The 15,893-nt window shown below is 58.0% G+C and overlaps 1 protein-coding gene across 3 annotated transcripts in view; it reads left to right on the top strand.

The window, feature by feature from the left end:
* The first annotated feature begins 4,088 nt into the window (after positions 1-4,088).
* The window catches only part of SEMA3F (semaphorin 3F), a 28,797-nt gene continuing 16,992 nt past the window's right edge, over positions 4,089-15,893 (top strand). For all 3 annotated transcript variants that reach the window (XM_031470370.2, XM_031470369.2, XM_031470373.2), the window contains exons 1-2: positions 4,089-4,587; positions 8,578-8,735. In XM_031470370.2, the coding sequence (XP_031326230.1) occupies positions 8,624-8,735 (112 nt within the window). In that variant the 5' untranslated portion in view covers positions 4,089-4,587; positions 8,578-8,623. The remainder of the gene's footprint in view (positions 4,588-8,577; positions 8,736-15,893) is intronic.

The following is a 15,893-nucleotide window of genomic DNA, read 5'->3' as shown; positions in this document are numbered from 1 at the left end:
TGGAAGGTAACAGCCAGAGGCCTGTAGAATCTAGAAGGAAATGGGAAAGGCATTCCAGGCACAAGGGAACAGCCTATGCAAAAACCGAGAGGTGAGAGAGAGGGCAGAGCTCCTGGAAGAGGCGTGAGATGCCTGCGGGGCTCCCCTATGAAAAGGGAGGCTGAGGCAGCCTCAACAAGGGAGGCCAGTCCCTTGTGCAGAAAGGGACAGTGTGTGTGGGGTGGCCAAAGGCTCAGGGCTAGAGGAAACACAGGGTTTACACTGGCGCTGAAGTCGGGAAAAGCATTCCTGGTAGAGGGGACAACTGCTGAACAGGCCTAGAGGCAGCTTTGGGGAGCAGCCAGGGAAGTGGGTTGTTCCAGCTTTTGATCGGCTCAGAGCCAGCCCCTTGGGTAGGCTGGGCAGGAGGAGGCTGAGCCCTGAGCCGAACCCCATCCTGAGCCTGGGCTGTGGGTGACTCCTCACTGCCTGCCCCCTCCCAGTGCTGCTGAGCACCGCCCTGTACCCCCTCCTGGGCCCCCTTTCCAACACTCCCCCTCTCTAGGATCCAGTTCCGGGCTGGTGGGGGCTGGGCCAGAGAGCAGGCAGCGCCTGGGGCAGAGGAGATGAGAAAACCAGAAAGTGGGGAAACCTGAGCCAGCAACGCTGGGGCTGGGCGGGCCAAGGCTTGCTCAGCCTGCTAGGCCCGGGAAACAGGTTCCCCGGAGACTGGGCCTGAGGAGGGAGTGCTGGTTTAGTTGCCACCTTCATTGAGGGGGCACGGCCAGTCTCTGAGGCCCAGGCCTTCCATGTCTGGCCTTCCAGGTACAGAGGCTGGGAGGGCAAGTTATCTCTTAAGTTTACCCAGTATAACAGGTTGCCCTCTCCCCACCCGGGGTGGAGGCAGAGGCAGAAAGAGGCAAATAGTGTAGACAGAGAGAGGATGGACAAGTAACAGGAGGCCCATGTTTGCACATCAGTCCCCCACAGCAGAGCCTAGAGGAGCCAGAAGGAAAAGAAACAGGCCTGAGCACTCCCAGAAACAAAGGCCAGGCCAGGTTGAAGGGCTGGGGGAAAAGACCTTCAGAACCCTCCTGCTTCCTGCCAGGACCATCACCTGGGGGGATGGATTGGGATGAAGGGGGGCCAACTCCTTCCCAGTGGTAACCCCCACCATTGGACTCTGTGGCATCTCAGAAGCTGTGGGAGGCTGAGCCATGAGCCCAAGTCTCCAGAGTCAGGATGTCATCCCAAGGGCTTTTCCTCATCTGGGAAGGGAGAGGGAGCTGCTCCAGGATGGGGACCCCAGAGGCTGTGTCAGTGGGGGAAGTAGATCTGGCTTAATCATCTCTGAACCCCCTATCGCCTTATGTGTCCAGACTGGTAGGGCTGTCCAGGGTGGGCCATGGGGTAGCTGGAAAGAAGGATGCCTGGGGTCTGAGTGTCCGCAGAGGAGGGAGAAAGGCTGGTGGGGCAGGGGGAAGATCACCCAAGCCTGGCCTGGCTGTTTCCCTTCAGGCAATCCCACAGGACATCCTAGCTGGTTCTCAGGTGGAGCTAAAGCAGCTGAGTGGCTCTTGGAGGGGAAGACAGAAGGACTCCCGGTGGTAGGGAGAGTGTAGAGTTGGGGCAGCCAGTCCAGAGGAGCTGGGTAGTAGGTAGAGAGTTGGCTCCTGGCCTCTTGGCTCTTGGCTCCTGTTCCCTCTTGGATCTGATGCTGCAGGGATTTGCCCTTTTATTCATTCAATAAAGATTTATTAAACTCCATAAGCACCACATGGGGCTCCAGCACTCATTGCCAGCCTCCTAGCGCTGGTGTGGGTTACAGGCCCTTGGCTCCATGAGGGCCCCATGGCCTGCCCCTTCCCTGCTGGAGCCTTCCCTTAGCTCCTGAAAATTCCACTTTCTTCCCACACCACAGCCAGGCCTGACCCCACTTCTCCCAGTCTCTTTTTTATCTGTACAATTGGGACAGCAGGATTGCTTCTCAGTGGGATGGTGAAGTGCAGGGGTGGGGAGGAGAGGGAGGGGGAAGTGACTATAAACACTGCTGGGCATCCAGGGCTGGTTTCAAGGGGTCTTTGGACTTCAGAAATTGAAGGCAAAATCATTGGAGGCTCTACAATATTCTTCCCAATAATAACATACTATACATAAAATAACATATATAGTGATACAAAATACTCAGCCCAGCACATCACAGGGCAAGGGTGCAGAGTGGATTCACTGCTGCAATAATTGTTTCAATTTCTATTGATTATTCAGCCTTCTCACATCGATTAGGAGAATTGGCATCATTCCACTATGTGTAGCCAAGTTCATCCCTAGCTCTTTTCCCTCTCCCTGTCCCCTTTCTCCCGCACCCTTGCCACCAAAGGCCTCTCTGTGCTGGGCCTATTCTGTGCGTCTGAGAAGAGCTCTATGAACAAATCAAATTGAGTCTCTTTCCTTCCCAACCCAGTACCCTGGAATCATCTTTGGCAAGTCCTAACAGTTCTGCTTTAGTGACCATGATGATCATGCTGGTGGTGGTGACAGGGGTGGCCAGGCTATGAGGAGACCAGGGAGGCTGGGAATGATGGTGGTGGAAGTGATGGCTTTGGAAACCACAGTGATGATGACATAGGCTGCACTGGTGATGGTGCAGTGGTGGTGACCTCAGGGGTGACCTGGTACAGAGGATAGGGGATATGAGGGAATGACTGTCACAGTGTTTTAAATGAAGCATGACAGAGAGGAGATGGGCAGGCACTGTCACTGCAGCAACCGTAACTCCAGGCTGCTGTTTCCTCACTTCAAATGGCCAGCCTCTGCTTGGAGCATGTGGGCCAGCACTCCAAGTCTGAGTCAGGAGACCTTCAGCAGGAATCCTAACATCCCACCCCAGCCTACATTTGCAGTCAATCAGTCAGTGGGTCAGAGGGAGAAATGCCTGTCTTCAGGAGTGTCTTGTTAACCAGGAAGAGAAGGGGGAGAAGAGGGAGAGGAGGAGTGAAAGGAGGAAGAAAGAAGAAAAGAAGTGGGGACAAAGAGGAGGAAGAGAAGAGGAAGAAGAAAGGAGAGAAGGAAGAAGAGAAGAAAAAATAGGAGAAGAAGGAGGGGGAACAGGAGGGGAGGGCAGAGAAGGATGGGGAAGAGAGGGAGGAAAAGGAGGAGAAGGGAGAGGAGGAGGAAGCCCAGGGAATAGGAGAAAAGGGAGGAGGGAAAGGACAAAGAGAGCCCATGCCCACTGGGACCTCGGCAAAGTGCACGGGACAGAGTTGAGACTGTGGTCCTGGCTGGTGAGGCCATGGCCTTGAGGGCTGAGGGCTGATTGGGCTGAGTTCTGGGGATCAAAGTAGGTGCACGACTCGGTTGCTGGGCCCTCAGGTCATCAGGAGGCCATTTGAAAGCAAACATTCATTTTAGGAGAGGAGGCCCAGAGTATTCGGCTTCTCTGGGGATGGAATTGTAAAAGGTGGGTCCGTGGGGCTACTGGCTTAAAATAGGGCTGGCTGCTGAGGGGATCGCAGGGAGCCCTAGTGCGGCTGAACGGAGCTGTGAGGCTGACCTGGCCTGGGCTGGAGGCGGCGGGCAGCAGGTCCAGCGGTGCCAGCCGTCCCAGGGGCTGCACCGCCACCTGCTGAGCAGCAGGCGCAGTCCTGGGTCCTGAGCTGCGGGGCTCAAGCGGGGCCCGACGCGGCCAGCAGCGAGCGGGAAGGAGGGACATGGCAGGGGGATGCGCAGGTGAGCGCAGGCTCGTTGCTCCCCGGCGCGCCTGTCCTTCCCGCCAGGGAGTTGAGCGCCCGGGTAAACACCAGGCGCGCTGTGCGCGTATCCACCGAGAGACAAAGCCCGGGCGGGGCGGGGGCGCCGCCCGCGAAGCCGGGGCGGGGGCGCGGGGAGTGCAGATTAGCTCCCCCGGGCGCAGGCTGCCCCACCGCCTGGCAGCCCCCGAGCCCAGCCCGCGGACAGGTGGAGCGGGGGCGGGACGGCGGCCGGGCGGGTCCCGCCCCGGGGGTGGGGCCGGGCGGGGCGGGCGGGGCGGGGCCGCGCTATGCAAATGTAGCCCACGGGCGGCCAATTGCCGGCGCTCCCCGCGCGGCTCCGAGCGCCGGGTCCCGCCGGCGGCCGCGAGACCAGAGCCAGCAAGCGAGCGAGCGAACGCCCGCCGTCTGGCGAACCCCGAGCGCAGCCCAGCGCAGCCGCCCGGCCCCATTCCAGAGACCAGGGCGAGCACAGCGCCACTGGGCCGAGCCGAGCGCAGCGCCCCGAAGCCCAGCACGCGCCGTCGCCCGCGCCCCTCGCCGGGGAATGCGCCCTCGGCGCGCCGGCCAGGGGGCGCCCGCAGCCCACCCCGGGGGAGGCGGCCCCGAGCGCCCCTGAGCCTTCCCATGGCCCAGGATGGGGCCCAGGGACTCGGCTGCTGACGCACCCGAAGCCCAAGGAACCCGTTAAGCCGGGGCCGCGGCGCCGACCCCGGCTCAGGCACAGCGGCGAGAGGGCGCGGGCAGGGCCATGGCCCCGGGGGGCCGCTAGAGCGAACTGGCCCAACCGGGAGCCGCTCTGCTGCCGCCGCAGCCGCCGCCGCCGCCGCTCGGGAGCCCAGGCCCCGCCGCCGTGGAAGAGGTGAGTGCGGCGGGAACCGGGAGGGAGCGGGAAGGCGGCCGGGCCACCCCGCCGTCCCTCTGGGACCCGCGGCGCTGCAACTCTGAGGAAGTGTCTGGGGCGCGGGGCTTGGAGAGCCAGGGGGCCTCCCGCGGACCAGTGTGGGCGCTGTACCTGTCTGGGCTGCCCGGACCCTCAACATTGAGGCAATGTAGGGATGAGTGAATGATGTGGCCTGCGGGGTCACCAGTGTGCAAAGCAACTTTTTTGCGAAACGTTCTGGGTCAGTGGGTGCTCCCGTATACCTCCACCGCCTTGTTCCTGGAGCAGGAGGCCTGATGCCCCTTCTGGCTCAGCTCTCCCACTAACGCCTCAGGCAGCTCTCCCTAGTAGGTATTCCTTCCCTGCCTCAGTGAGTGGATCTGGGATCGTCCAGTAGAAGGGAAGCGGTATATTGGCAGCCCTCACGTGGAGGGTCTCCAGGATCAGCAGGGCCAGAGGATAGCCAGCCCCAAGGCTTTTCTCCCAGCTCTGTGCCAGCCCCTGACCCCTGGCTGCTAGTTTGGGTTTGCTTTTCCCGCAGAGAGTCTTGCTTGGATTGGGGGCCCTGCTGTATGTGGGGTGTAGGTGAGCTGGGAGAGCCTACACTCAAGCCCCCCATCTGAGCAGACTGGGGCCCCAGTGGTGAAGTGGGCAGGGGACACTAGGAGCTTGTTGGGCTTGCCTAGAGCAGGTGAGACGAGAGAGTGTCAAGGTGGCCAAGGAATGAAGCAGGGCTGGCAGGAGGGGTCAGCTGGAGCTAGAGCTGGAGGCCTGTCTGGATAAATAACTTCTAATTCTTGAGATAACTGTGTTGTGAACATCAGCTCATGAACACCCGGGGTAGAGGGACTGAACTGGAGTCACTGGTGTATCCACCCTGGAGCTGGGTCAGATTGGGGATTCCTGTCTTCCTGAATTCATCCAGATTGTCTCCCAGAAGCCCTTGTCCTAGTTGCAGGGATAGGAAACTGCACCCAGAGGTTGGGAGGCTCATCCCAGCCCAGGGGGTTGGATGGAGCTGGGACCTTCCCCCAAGCTGCAGAGGGAGTGTGCCTAGACCCTTGGGGTAGGGTGTCCTGGAAGGTAAGGGCACTGGGCACGCCTACCTCTGCTGCTATCCCTCAGTTCTGAAGAAGCGAGGCCCAGAAGTGCGGGGGTTGGGGAGAGAAGGCCAGGAGCCCAGCCTCAGCCCCCTGCTGCTCTAGGCACATCTTGGGGGGAAGATGGAGCCAAGCCTAGGTGACCTTGACTGGAAAACCCTGACCATGAAAGGGTTTCAATCCCAGCTATACTGGGGTGTCTCTGCTTCTTAGTCCATGGGGTGTTGGGGGAGGGGGAAGCCAAGGAGCCAGGAAGGAGCTCTGGCCTGATGAGGGGAGTATCAGTGGAGCTAGGTGGGGGTGGGTGCTGTTAATAATTTCTTCACCGTGTTCCCCCGCAGCCCCTGCTCCTGCCTCCCTTCCATCCAGACAGTTCTCAGCTCAGAGGCACCAACCTTCTCTGAGGCAGGCTGTCCACTCCTGGCCTCCCCTCCAAGCCTGGGAAGTCTGGATCAGGCTGGACAATTCGACCTCCTAGCCCCCTGCCCCGCCCCCAGGTGCTTCCAGACCCCCTTGTCTGGCGGCCCCTTCCCTGCACCCCTTGCCAGCCCCAGCTCCTCGGTTCTTTGTTCGAACGTCTCTCCTCCGTCCCTCCCTCTCTCCTCCCTCTCTCCTCCTCCCTCCCGCCTGCCTCCCTCCCTTGCTCCCTCCCACCAGCCTTCTTTCCTTCCTTCTCCGCTCTCCTCCTGGTGGGCTCCCAGGTGGCGGTGGCTGTTCCTTCTCTGTCCACCCACCTGGGCTGGGCCACACTGGGGGCTTCTCTGGGGCTGAGGTTGAGTGGAATGCATCTAGGGGCTGGCAGAGGGGAAGCAACTGTGGAAATGTCCTTCCCTTTCCTCTTTCTGTCCTTCTCTTTCTCTTCTTTCTTCCCTCTCCAACTCTCCTTCCATCACCCACGCTGCCGCTGCCGAAGAGGGGACCTGGACTTGGGCCTGAGGCCCCAACAGATTTGAACATCCCCCATTCACCCCTTTAAAGGGCCAAAGCATTGTGGGAGGTCCCTGTAGTGGCCCAGTGAAGCAAGACCCTCCACCTTCCTGGACATCTTGGGGGACTCCACACTGTCTGTGGTGATCCTGACCTTGTCACCATGAAAATGGATGTAGGAGAAATGAGGTCACAGGGTAGGGGGGGAGGTTAGTCACCCTGAATCCCTTGTGATACAGGATCGAAGCTCTCCAAGGGACCCAGGCTGCATCTTGTCCTCCCCAAGCCAGGACAGTGTCTCCCAGCTTCCTTGAGCCCCACCCAACTAGCAGGTCAAGTTCTTGAGCAACTACATGCTTGTGAGAACATGTGCAGGCATGTAAATGTGGATGTGTGTGTATCCACAACTGTTAGTGGGGGCCTCCCAGGTGTACCCCGAGGGTAATGGTAGCTGCACAGCCCTTTCTCCCATCTGCCCCCCTCATCAGCGCTTGCCATTCGGTCAGCTGCAGCTTTGGGCCCCAGCAGACTCGGGGAGGGGGTGTTTCTGATTCCCCTCTTCCTCAGCCCGCCTCCCCAGGAGGGAGCATCTGTGATGGGGGATCTTGAAGGAACATGAGAGGTGTGTCAGGCACTCAGGAGAGGGTGTTCCACAGAGGGCACCACCTGGGGAATGGGCGAGGAGGCTTTAAGCTGCACTTCCTGTCTGACGAACTATCAATGCTTTGCCTGGCAGGAGAGGCAAGGGATCCAGGGAGGTGGGTCTAAGGAGGGCATCAGGGTCTGTCCAGTAGGGCCTGATGGTCAGATGTGAAGCCTGGGCCTTGCCTCAGTGTATGTTAGCCACTGCAGGGAATTAACAGGCCATAATACCTCTTACCCCCACCCCGCCCCACCCCAAGCTCCTAGAAATGAGCCTGGGGTCCTGCCTCCCATGGGAGAAAGAAATAATCAGACAGATCTGGGGGAGGGGCTCACATTGTCATTCTTAGTGCCCCCATCCCCAGTGCATCTGGGTGGGGGGGTTGGGAAGTTGGCACTGGTTTTTGCCGGGAGGGAGCAATATGTTCTGACAACTGGTGCTGGGCTGCATTTACCCAACAGCCAGCCTGCCTGGGGAGACAATATTTGAAAAACATTGTCTGGAGACTTGGGCCTGCTGGGGGTATGGGAGCTCTGCAGGGGACACTGAGGCTAGCTCAGACCCTGCCCCAGGCCTGCTGGCCATCCTAGCTTCCCTTCTTTGCTCTCTATAGGCAGAACTGGAAATTTTCATGGCAGGAAGTCCTTCTGTATGTCTGACCTGGATACCTCCTGCTGTGATTTCAGTAAAATATTTCAGCTGTTCTTTGCCTCTCTTTTTCTGGCTACTGTCTCTCTTCTACTCTAGGCTGTCTGCATGTGTCTCACTCATCCTCCACTCTTTCATGCCCCAACCCCAATAATCAGGGTCAGATTTCCCTATACTGGGGGGAGAGGTTTGGCTTGAGCTGTCAGGACTGGACCCATCTCTTCCCCTGTTCCTTGAGGTGGGAAAAGGAAGGAACAGCCCATGTTGATTCAAGGAGGATGCAAGGGAGAGAGCCTGTTGGGAGCTGGAGAGGGTTGTAAGATAGTCTGCTTGACCTGTGAATGGAATTCAGGGTGCTGTGGTGGGGGGAGGGTTTGAGTCTCCAGTGGCTTCTGATAGCCCTGGTGACCCCAGGCTGCACCTAGTTGCTTGGTCTTCAGGCCTATTGGCAGGGACAAGAAAGTATATGAAGTTTGCATACTGGGGCATTCATGGCCCCAGGCTGAAGATGTGAGCAAGGAGACGTCCATCACCCTATATGTTCAGATAGGGAAACTGAGCTACCTTGGGCAGAATTACACAAGGGAAATGTTGGTAGGGCTGGACACCCCCATCTGCCTCACACATTCCAATCTTGGTTCCCCCTCCCAGGTGTCTAGACGGCCGCCTGCTTCCTGGGCCCTAGGCCCCTCCCACAATGCCTGTCGCTGGTCTCCTCCTCTGGGCTTCCCTACTGACTGGGGCCTGGCCAGCCACCCCAACCCAGGACCACCTCCTGGCCATGCCCCGGGTCCGGCTTTCCTTCAAAGGTAAGAGGCTGCCTTGTTGTCCCCTAGTGTCCTCCTCTGTCCAGAGCACTTGGCCCTGTTGCACAGGAGAGAGAGGAGAGGTCAAAGCAAAACCATGACAAATTGTACAGCCACATGGGTCACCCTTGGTATGTGTGGAGGGGACAGGGAGGTGATGACTTGCTGGGAAAGGCTGGAGACTGGACTACATAGACATTTAGAGAAGGGTTCTGAGTCTGGGTCCCTAGAGTCAGAATGTGAAGTCTCTGGGCGAGGGTCCGAAGACCATCTCCCTCTGTGTGAGATGTCACACCTTTCAAATTTGTGTTTGCAGAAGCCCTTCCTTGCTGCTGGTTTTGCCCTGGGCAGTCCCTTGGATGGAGGGTTAGACAGTTGTGCAGACACTGAGGCCTCAGGAACCTGGAGGAGCAGGACCTGCTCTTGATTCCTGGGTGCTTGAGGAACCTTCCTTTGGGTCTCCAGTGGGAGGGGTTCCCAGGAATTGGGGAGGGAGCTGCTGGCTGTGACTGGAGGGTAGGCCACGTGGTGAGTTCGAGGAGTGCACGTGGTGTTGTGACAGGCCTGAAATCCTCAGTGAGCACTTTGCCTGAAGTCACTGGAAGGTTTTAATGATGAGTTGAGGTCTGCAGAATGAGAGGCTGGTCCCCCAGCTCCATCACCTTTGCAGCTAACCCACTAGGCAGGTGAACATGCATGGCACATGTACCCAGGCGTACAGATGGCTCACTCACCAGTCTCTTCCTCAAAGATGTGCATGATCCAAAGAGTCTACCCTCTGCCTGGGATAAGGGGCAGAGGCCATGCTGGGGCCTGGGGAACCTGGGGTCGCTGCTGACTTCTCAGCCTTGGCCCTCCTCTGGCCCAGGGTCACTTTGTCCAGCTGCCTACCCTGGGTGGGGCTGACAGCCCTGACTGGCTAGATTTCTGGGCACACTTACTAGGGTTGAAAGAGTGGGCTGACCTTTCCTTCCTCGCACTTGGCTGAGGCCCAGCTGCCACCTTACTGTGTTCCCATGTCTCCCAGTAGAGCCCCTGTCCTGGCTTCATCCCACCCCTGCAACTTGATGGTGGAGGGGAGTGAATTTCTGAGGATGTACCTAAAAGGAGTCCTGCACAGGGCCTGAGAAATGGGCAGAATTGATCGGTTTGCGTTGTAGGAAAACAACCCCTCTCCTAGGCCTGGGAAGGTGAGATATTTATTCTGCTGATACATCTACCCTTCCCTGGTGGAATGCCTCAGAGCAGATTAATAAATACTGAAAGGGACCTGATCCCCCTCTCACCCCTTTCCCAGCCCAGGGTGCTGGCAGGGGGAGTAGGGCATCCCCTCCGTACACAGAAGGGAGAGGTGGCTTGGTCTCCACACCCCTGGGACTCTGGAGCTCAAACATCCACTCTGGGTATTATTTTTGTCATCACCCTGGAGACCCATGAGAAGAAGCAGGAGGAATGAGACATAGGGAGGTCCTCTGTACACTCATTTTAAACCTTCTTGGACCTGCCAGGGGCAATGGGGCAAAGGCTTTTGTTCCTGTTTTCCAGAGGGAGAAACCGAGGCTCAGGCAAGGGCAGGGCCAAGGTCAGGCACGAGGCAGAGGCGAGGCCAGAAATAGAACCCTGGAGTCCTGGCCTTGCTGACGCCTGACGCCCACATCGGTCAGGTCGATTCCCTCTCAATTAGCTCTGAAGCCGACACCCGCAGTGACTAAAAGCCCAGCTCGCTGGCAGCCAGCCTGTGGTGCTGACTGTTGTGGCTGCCTGGGGTGGGGCTGTAGGCTGCTTGGGGCCACCCCATCCCTGGGCCTCTGTGCCTTGGCAAACGCAGGTTTCCCTGCCCTGAATGACCATTCCTGTTTCCTACTTGATCTCCTGTCCTAATTTTCTGCTGAGATGTCACTTAGTTTAGCAGATACTCAAGCATCTACTGTGTGCCAGGCCCTGTGCTGAGTACTGGGGACTCTGCAGTGAACAAGATGCAGGAATGCTCACAGTCAAACTGGCTGAAAAGACAGTGGACACCCAGTTGGTCCATGCCACCTGGGATTTACTGTACCCCAGGCTCCATGCACCCCCCGGGCTGGATGTTCAGCCAGATCATGCGTACGTTGTGGCTCTCAGGGAGGAGTAGGGCCCCAGAGAGTGTTGGTGGCATTGAGAATGGAGACCAACACCTACAGAACCTGAGTCCTGGCCTGGCTGTGGCCAGGGCTGTGGGGAGCTTCTCCCGGGTATATATGAGGGGCACAGAGAGGGCACTCTTAAGAGCAAGGGTGGTCACTCCTACTCCATGCCTCAGTTTCTCCATCTGTGCCTTAGATGAATATAGCCACTGGCATACCTCAGGGACTCAGCCTAGGCACATCCCCTCCCCTGGCTGGGTCCCTCCACAGCTGGGAGGTGCTAGTTCCAGCCTGGTCAGGCCAGACCCTCCAAGCCGGAGGTGCTGGTATGAGGGGCCATGCTGCTCAGGGCAGATAAGGGAACAAAGGCAGGAACTGGGCCAGGCTTGGGCTTGCTGCCTGCCTATCCGCCTGGGCACCCCAGCCAGACCTAAAGCCAAGAGGGTGTAAGGAAGGGGCCTAGGGTTCAGTCAGGGTTGGGGGCTCCTATGGCCCATCTCCTGAGCTTCCATCAGCAGCATAGCCAAGGTCAGGCAGACATGAGTGGTCAAGTGGGGAAGATTTCCAGGAGCAGGAGAGGTATTTTTTGAGAGCTCGTGGATGCTTAGGACTAGAGAGCCTGGCCAGCAGGACCCTCTGTCTTCCTACCATCTTTGCCTGTGCCTGGAGTCCCCTTAACCTCAGAATCACTGGCCAAGTCTGGGAGAAAAAAAACTCCCTTCCCTCTTCCTGAGACGGTTCAAGCCCTGGGGTACCACCTCCTGATGCAGCAGGGAGGTGTGACGGCCCTGCCAGTTCCTTTGTTCAGCTTGGGGAATGTTTACTTTTTCCCAGGAAGCCACCCCCACAATACATTGCTGCTGCCTGGGCTGGCTTTGGCCAGGACTTGGGGCCAAGAGGTGTTTGGTGCGGGAAAGGGGTTTTGTGTTGACATGAGGTGGCTGGGCTATGGGGAAACTGAGGCAGGAGTAGGGAGATGGAGTGGAAGGTCACCTCACCTGGGGAGGTCAGGAAAGATGAAAATAATAGAAGTAACAGTAGGTACCCACGATGATAACCAAGTGGTAGTCCCTCCAAGGCCTGGTAGGTGGGAGGAGTGCCCCCTGGGTTTCCTGTGAGGAAAAGGACCCAGAGGCTTCCTGGGTCACTCAGGCTCGACCTGATGTCTCAGTATGTCTCAGGACTGAGAGTAGAGGGCAGGTTGGGGGATGCAGGCACAGCCTTCTCCCATGGGCTAGGGCTAGGGTTCCAGGACCCTGCAGTGCCACCTTTAGCCTGCCCAGCCTCATTTTCCAAGGAGAGGGCTGGGTTAGAACCGGCAGGCGTCTTGTGCCCTCTGCCACTGAAGATTAGCCTTTGGGTTTGCTTATGTCCTATAAATCCAGCCCTCCATCACCCCAGCCCCACCACTGATCAGAGACCCCTAGGAAGCTCTCTCTTTTCGGAGAAGGAAAACCAAGGTCCAGGAGAGAAGAGGGCTCCTATGTCCAGAGTAGCCCTGGGGGTCAACCTTCTCAGACTCAGGGCACATCTGGCTTGCTCTGTGGGAACAATGTTCTGCAGGTGGAGAGTTAAGAGGTGGGTGTTTATCACTCCCCACCAACCCGCCTCAGCCCAGCCTTTGAGCCTCTGGGGCTAATGGCCCAGCACAGTGCCACCTCCTACATCATTTGCATGTGGCATCAGAGACCCAGAGTCACCAGGTCTCCTTATTAGGAAATGAGGAGATTGGAGGTTAGGAGGGGTCACAGTCCGTTTACTTCACTGAAGGGGGAGTGAGTACTTGGTGAATATGGATTGAAATGTAAGTGTCATTAACAAACCTCAACTTAGCAGGCTTGACTGCACTGTGGGAGTGGGGCTGGGGAGCTTGGGGACCCGCCCTTGCCCTCCAGGGGCTCCCTGGCCAGCCACACAGGCTTGGAACTTCAGAGGCCAGAGAGGGCACCAGGGAGCTGGGTAGGGGTCAGGTGGCTTTGACAGCTACAGTGGACTTAGAGCTAGCCAACTGGGGAAGGGTGGGTATTCCAGGATGAGCCTGAAGAGGGAGGAAGGAAGATGCAAAGTATGAACTTGAGTCCAGATCCCTGTGTTTGGGATCTCAGTTCTCCTGGAAATGAGAGCTGCCTCACTTCTGAAAGGGGACTTGGAAGTGACCACTTCGAGAATTGGGAGGTCCTCAGGGCTGGCTGGCTGCCCCTCAGCTGGCCAGGGATCAGCTCTTCGAGAGAGCAGGGCAGGTCCTTATGCTTGCCGAGAACCTGGGTCAGCCAGATCAGGGCCAGAGGCCTTCTGCTGTGGTCCTTCCAGGTCCAGCCAAGCTTCAGATGGGACCGCCACTGACTGGGCCTCCGCAGCACAGGCCTTGTCTCGGGTTCCCTGGCATGATGCCCACCCCTCCCTCCCTGGCTCCAGCTTCCTTTGGCACTGAGTGAGGAGCTGGTGCATGCTCAAGGAGTAAATCATGTTCCTTGGCAGCCCCCGCTGCTTCGTAATCGTAAAGAATTTAAAGAGAAACCGCCAAGATAAAAATCTCATCCTGGCCCATAAAGGCATCTTTCACCCTGTGGCTTGCAAGGCAACGGCCTCAGAGTGGGCTCTTGGCTGTCTGCACCTGTGTATATGCACCTCCAACCCTGTGACCCCTCCAGAGGTGGTAGAGGCCCAGAGGGTGTCTTCAGAGCTGTGGTCACCTGGCTCCTGACTCATGGGAGACCTCTAACTCCTCCCCCAGGGCAGGGAATAGGGTGCTTAAATTTGATAGAATGCAGAGGTGGTGCTGGTGGTGATTGAGAAGGCAGACCCCGAAAGCAGACAGACCCCTATTCTACCCTCGTCAGCTGTGTGACCTTGGACAAGTGGCTTAAGCTCTCCCACCCCTGGCTTCCCTGTGTAAGGTGGGGATGACAGTGGCCCCTTGGAAGCAGCATCCTGAGGGCCCAAGCTGCCTTGCTTGCATCCTGGCTGTGGGTAGACCTTGCATAGTGAAGTCCCTCTGTGTCCCTGCTGCCTCACCCGGAAAAAGGGGGTAAGAATGGTGCTGACCTCATTATGGTTTGGGGAGGATTAACTTTGTGAATACAGTTACGGCCCCAGCAAAGGAAGTCTCAGAGGGTGAGAGTGGCAGACAGGTGAGGGCTGATTCTGGGGTCCCCAAGGAGTCTTCAGTGCCTCACCTCTCCCTCTAGATTTCTAACCTTTGGAGAGGCAGATGGTGTTTGGAAAAGACTGCAAGAGGGCCCCTGAGGATTCCTACATGGGCATCTGGGCCGGCTTCATGGAGGAGGCTACATCTCAAATGGGGGAAGGGAGATGGCAGGAGAGGGAAGAGCAAGAGCAGAGATGGGGTGTGTGTGGTGCAACATTTGGGGAAAGGGCAAGATACTAGATAGAGTCTTGCTCTCAGTGCTAGGATATAGAGTTTGCACATTTTCCTTGTGGTTTTTAAGCTCTCTTTTTCATGGCAGAGGTACCAGATAATATTGGGCAAAATCCAATGACAGAGATGCACTCATGGAGGGGATACCTTGGAAGGAGCTCCCCACTAGATGAACACCCCAGGCTGGCTGGTGCTCATGAGCAGCTGCAATGACCACCGCCACCACCCCCATGCCCCTTGAGCACTGTTCTGGCTCCTGCAGCTTGTCCTAGGGCTAACCAGGCCTGGGTTGTTCACTTGGGGTTCTTCATGGCAAGGTTGAGAGCATGTTTTCCTGGCCTGGCCTGGCGCTGTCCTGGGAATCTGAGCTCCGCCTCAAGGGAGTCCTTGGAGCTTTGGAGAAGCAGAGAAGATTTTTGCTGCATTTTTCTTAGAAATAGCAAGAGGGCTCTTGCCAGAGGCCTGGATGCCAGAAGGCTCCAGTCTCAATCCAAAGCCCAGCTCACGTGGGTGCCTGAGCTTGGCAGACCTACAGGCCCCACCCCCCCAACCCTTTCCTGGGCTCTGAGCAGTCCCAGGGAGAGGGCAGAGGCCTCCTGGGCTCCAGACCCTGACCACTGATCCTGACCCAGCAAAGAATGGGGTCTGGGCGGTGGCTGCTGGCCTAGGATCCAGGAGGCCAGCCCGTGGCAGAGCGAGGTCTTGGCTGGGCTGACGTGATGTTCTCACTGGGGCTGCCTCTCTGCTACATGTCTGCAGGGCAGGGACTGCCCCCAAGCAACAGGCTCCTCCAGGGACCCGGAAACCTTTGGGATGTAAGGCCTTAGCTCCAGTCCCCCCTTCCCCCACTTCTTCCTTCCTTCCTCCCCCTGGAACCCCCTTGCCTCCACCTCCTCCCATCACCATCGTGACCCTTCCTTGGCTTCCTACCCGGACATGCTCTTTCCTCTAAGGTCTCTGCACCAGCCAAGAGCCTTGTTTCTTCCCATTTAGGGCTCAGTGCTGATCCTCTCATTTTGTCCCAAGGGCAGAGTCCACTGCCTGTATACCTGCTGGTCAGCCAGCATGGGTGGCTCTTGTGGGTCATATGCTACACTGGGCAGAGCAACAGCTAGAATGCGGGGGCCTCATGGGCTCCTGTAGCACCCAAGGTGGAGTGGGTGGCACTCCGTGGGGCTCTGCCCAGGGCCGCCCACACTGTCATGTTGCTCAGCCCCCTCTAGTCCCAGCACCAGGCCCGCGTGGAGTCCTCCCTGCCTTTCTGGACTGACAACCAGCTGAGTCCTGCCTGGGCTCCTGACACAGCCTCATTGCGTCCCCCAGTGCTGACCATGAGCACATATCTGTCTGTGCAGTGCCTCAGTTTCCCCATCTGAATTTTGGGGAGGGGGCTAACACTGTCTGGGACATCTTGGGGTGAGTGATTGGAGGGGCTGCTGGGAGCCCAGGAGTCTAAGGAGGGCAGGAGAGATGGGGGCTGGGCCCAGGGCAGGGGGAATGTCTTGACACCCACCAGCCTGTGGGTCCCATCCTGGCCTGTCTGTCTGGTTGATTTATCAGAGTAAATGAGCCATGGAGAGTTTGTTGTCTTTTGTAGTCACAGGGAGGAGGAGGTGGTGGAGGAAGGAGTGAGGGGTTTCCGGGCCAGGTCTGGAATGT

The sequence above is a fragment of the Camelus dromedarius genome, chromosome 17 (genome assembly GCF_036321535.1).
Source record: "Camelus dromedarius isolate mCamDro1 chromosome 17, mCamDro1.pat, whole genome shotgun sequence".
Taxonomy (NCBI): Eukaryota; Metazoa; Chordata; class Mammalia; order Artiodactyla; family Camelidae; genus Camelus; species Camelus dromedarius.
This window is presented reverse-complemented; position numbering and strand designations above follow the sequence as displayed.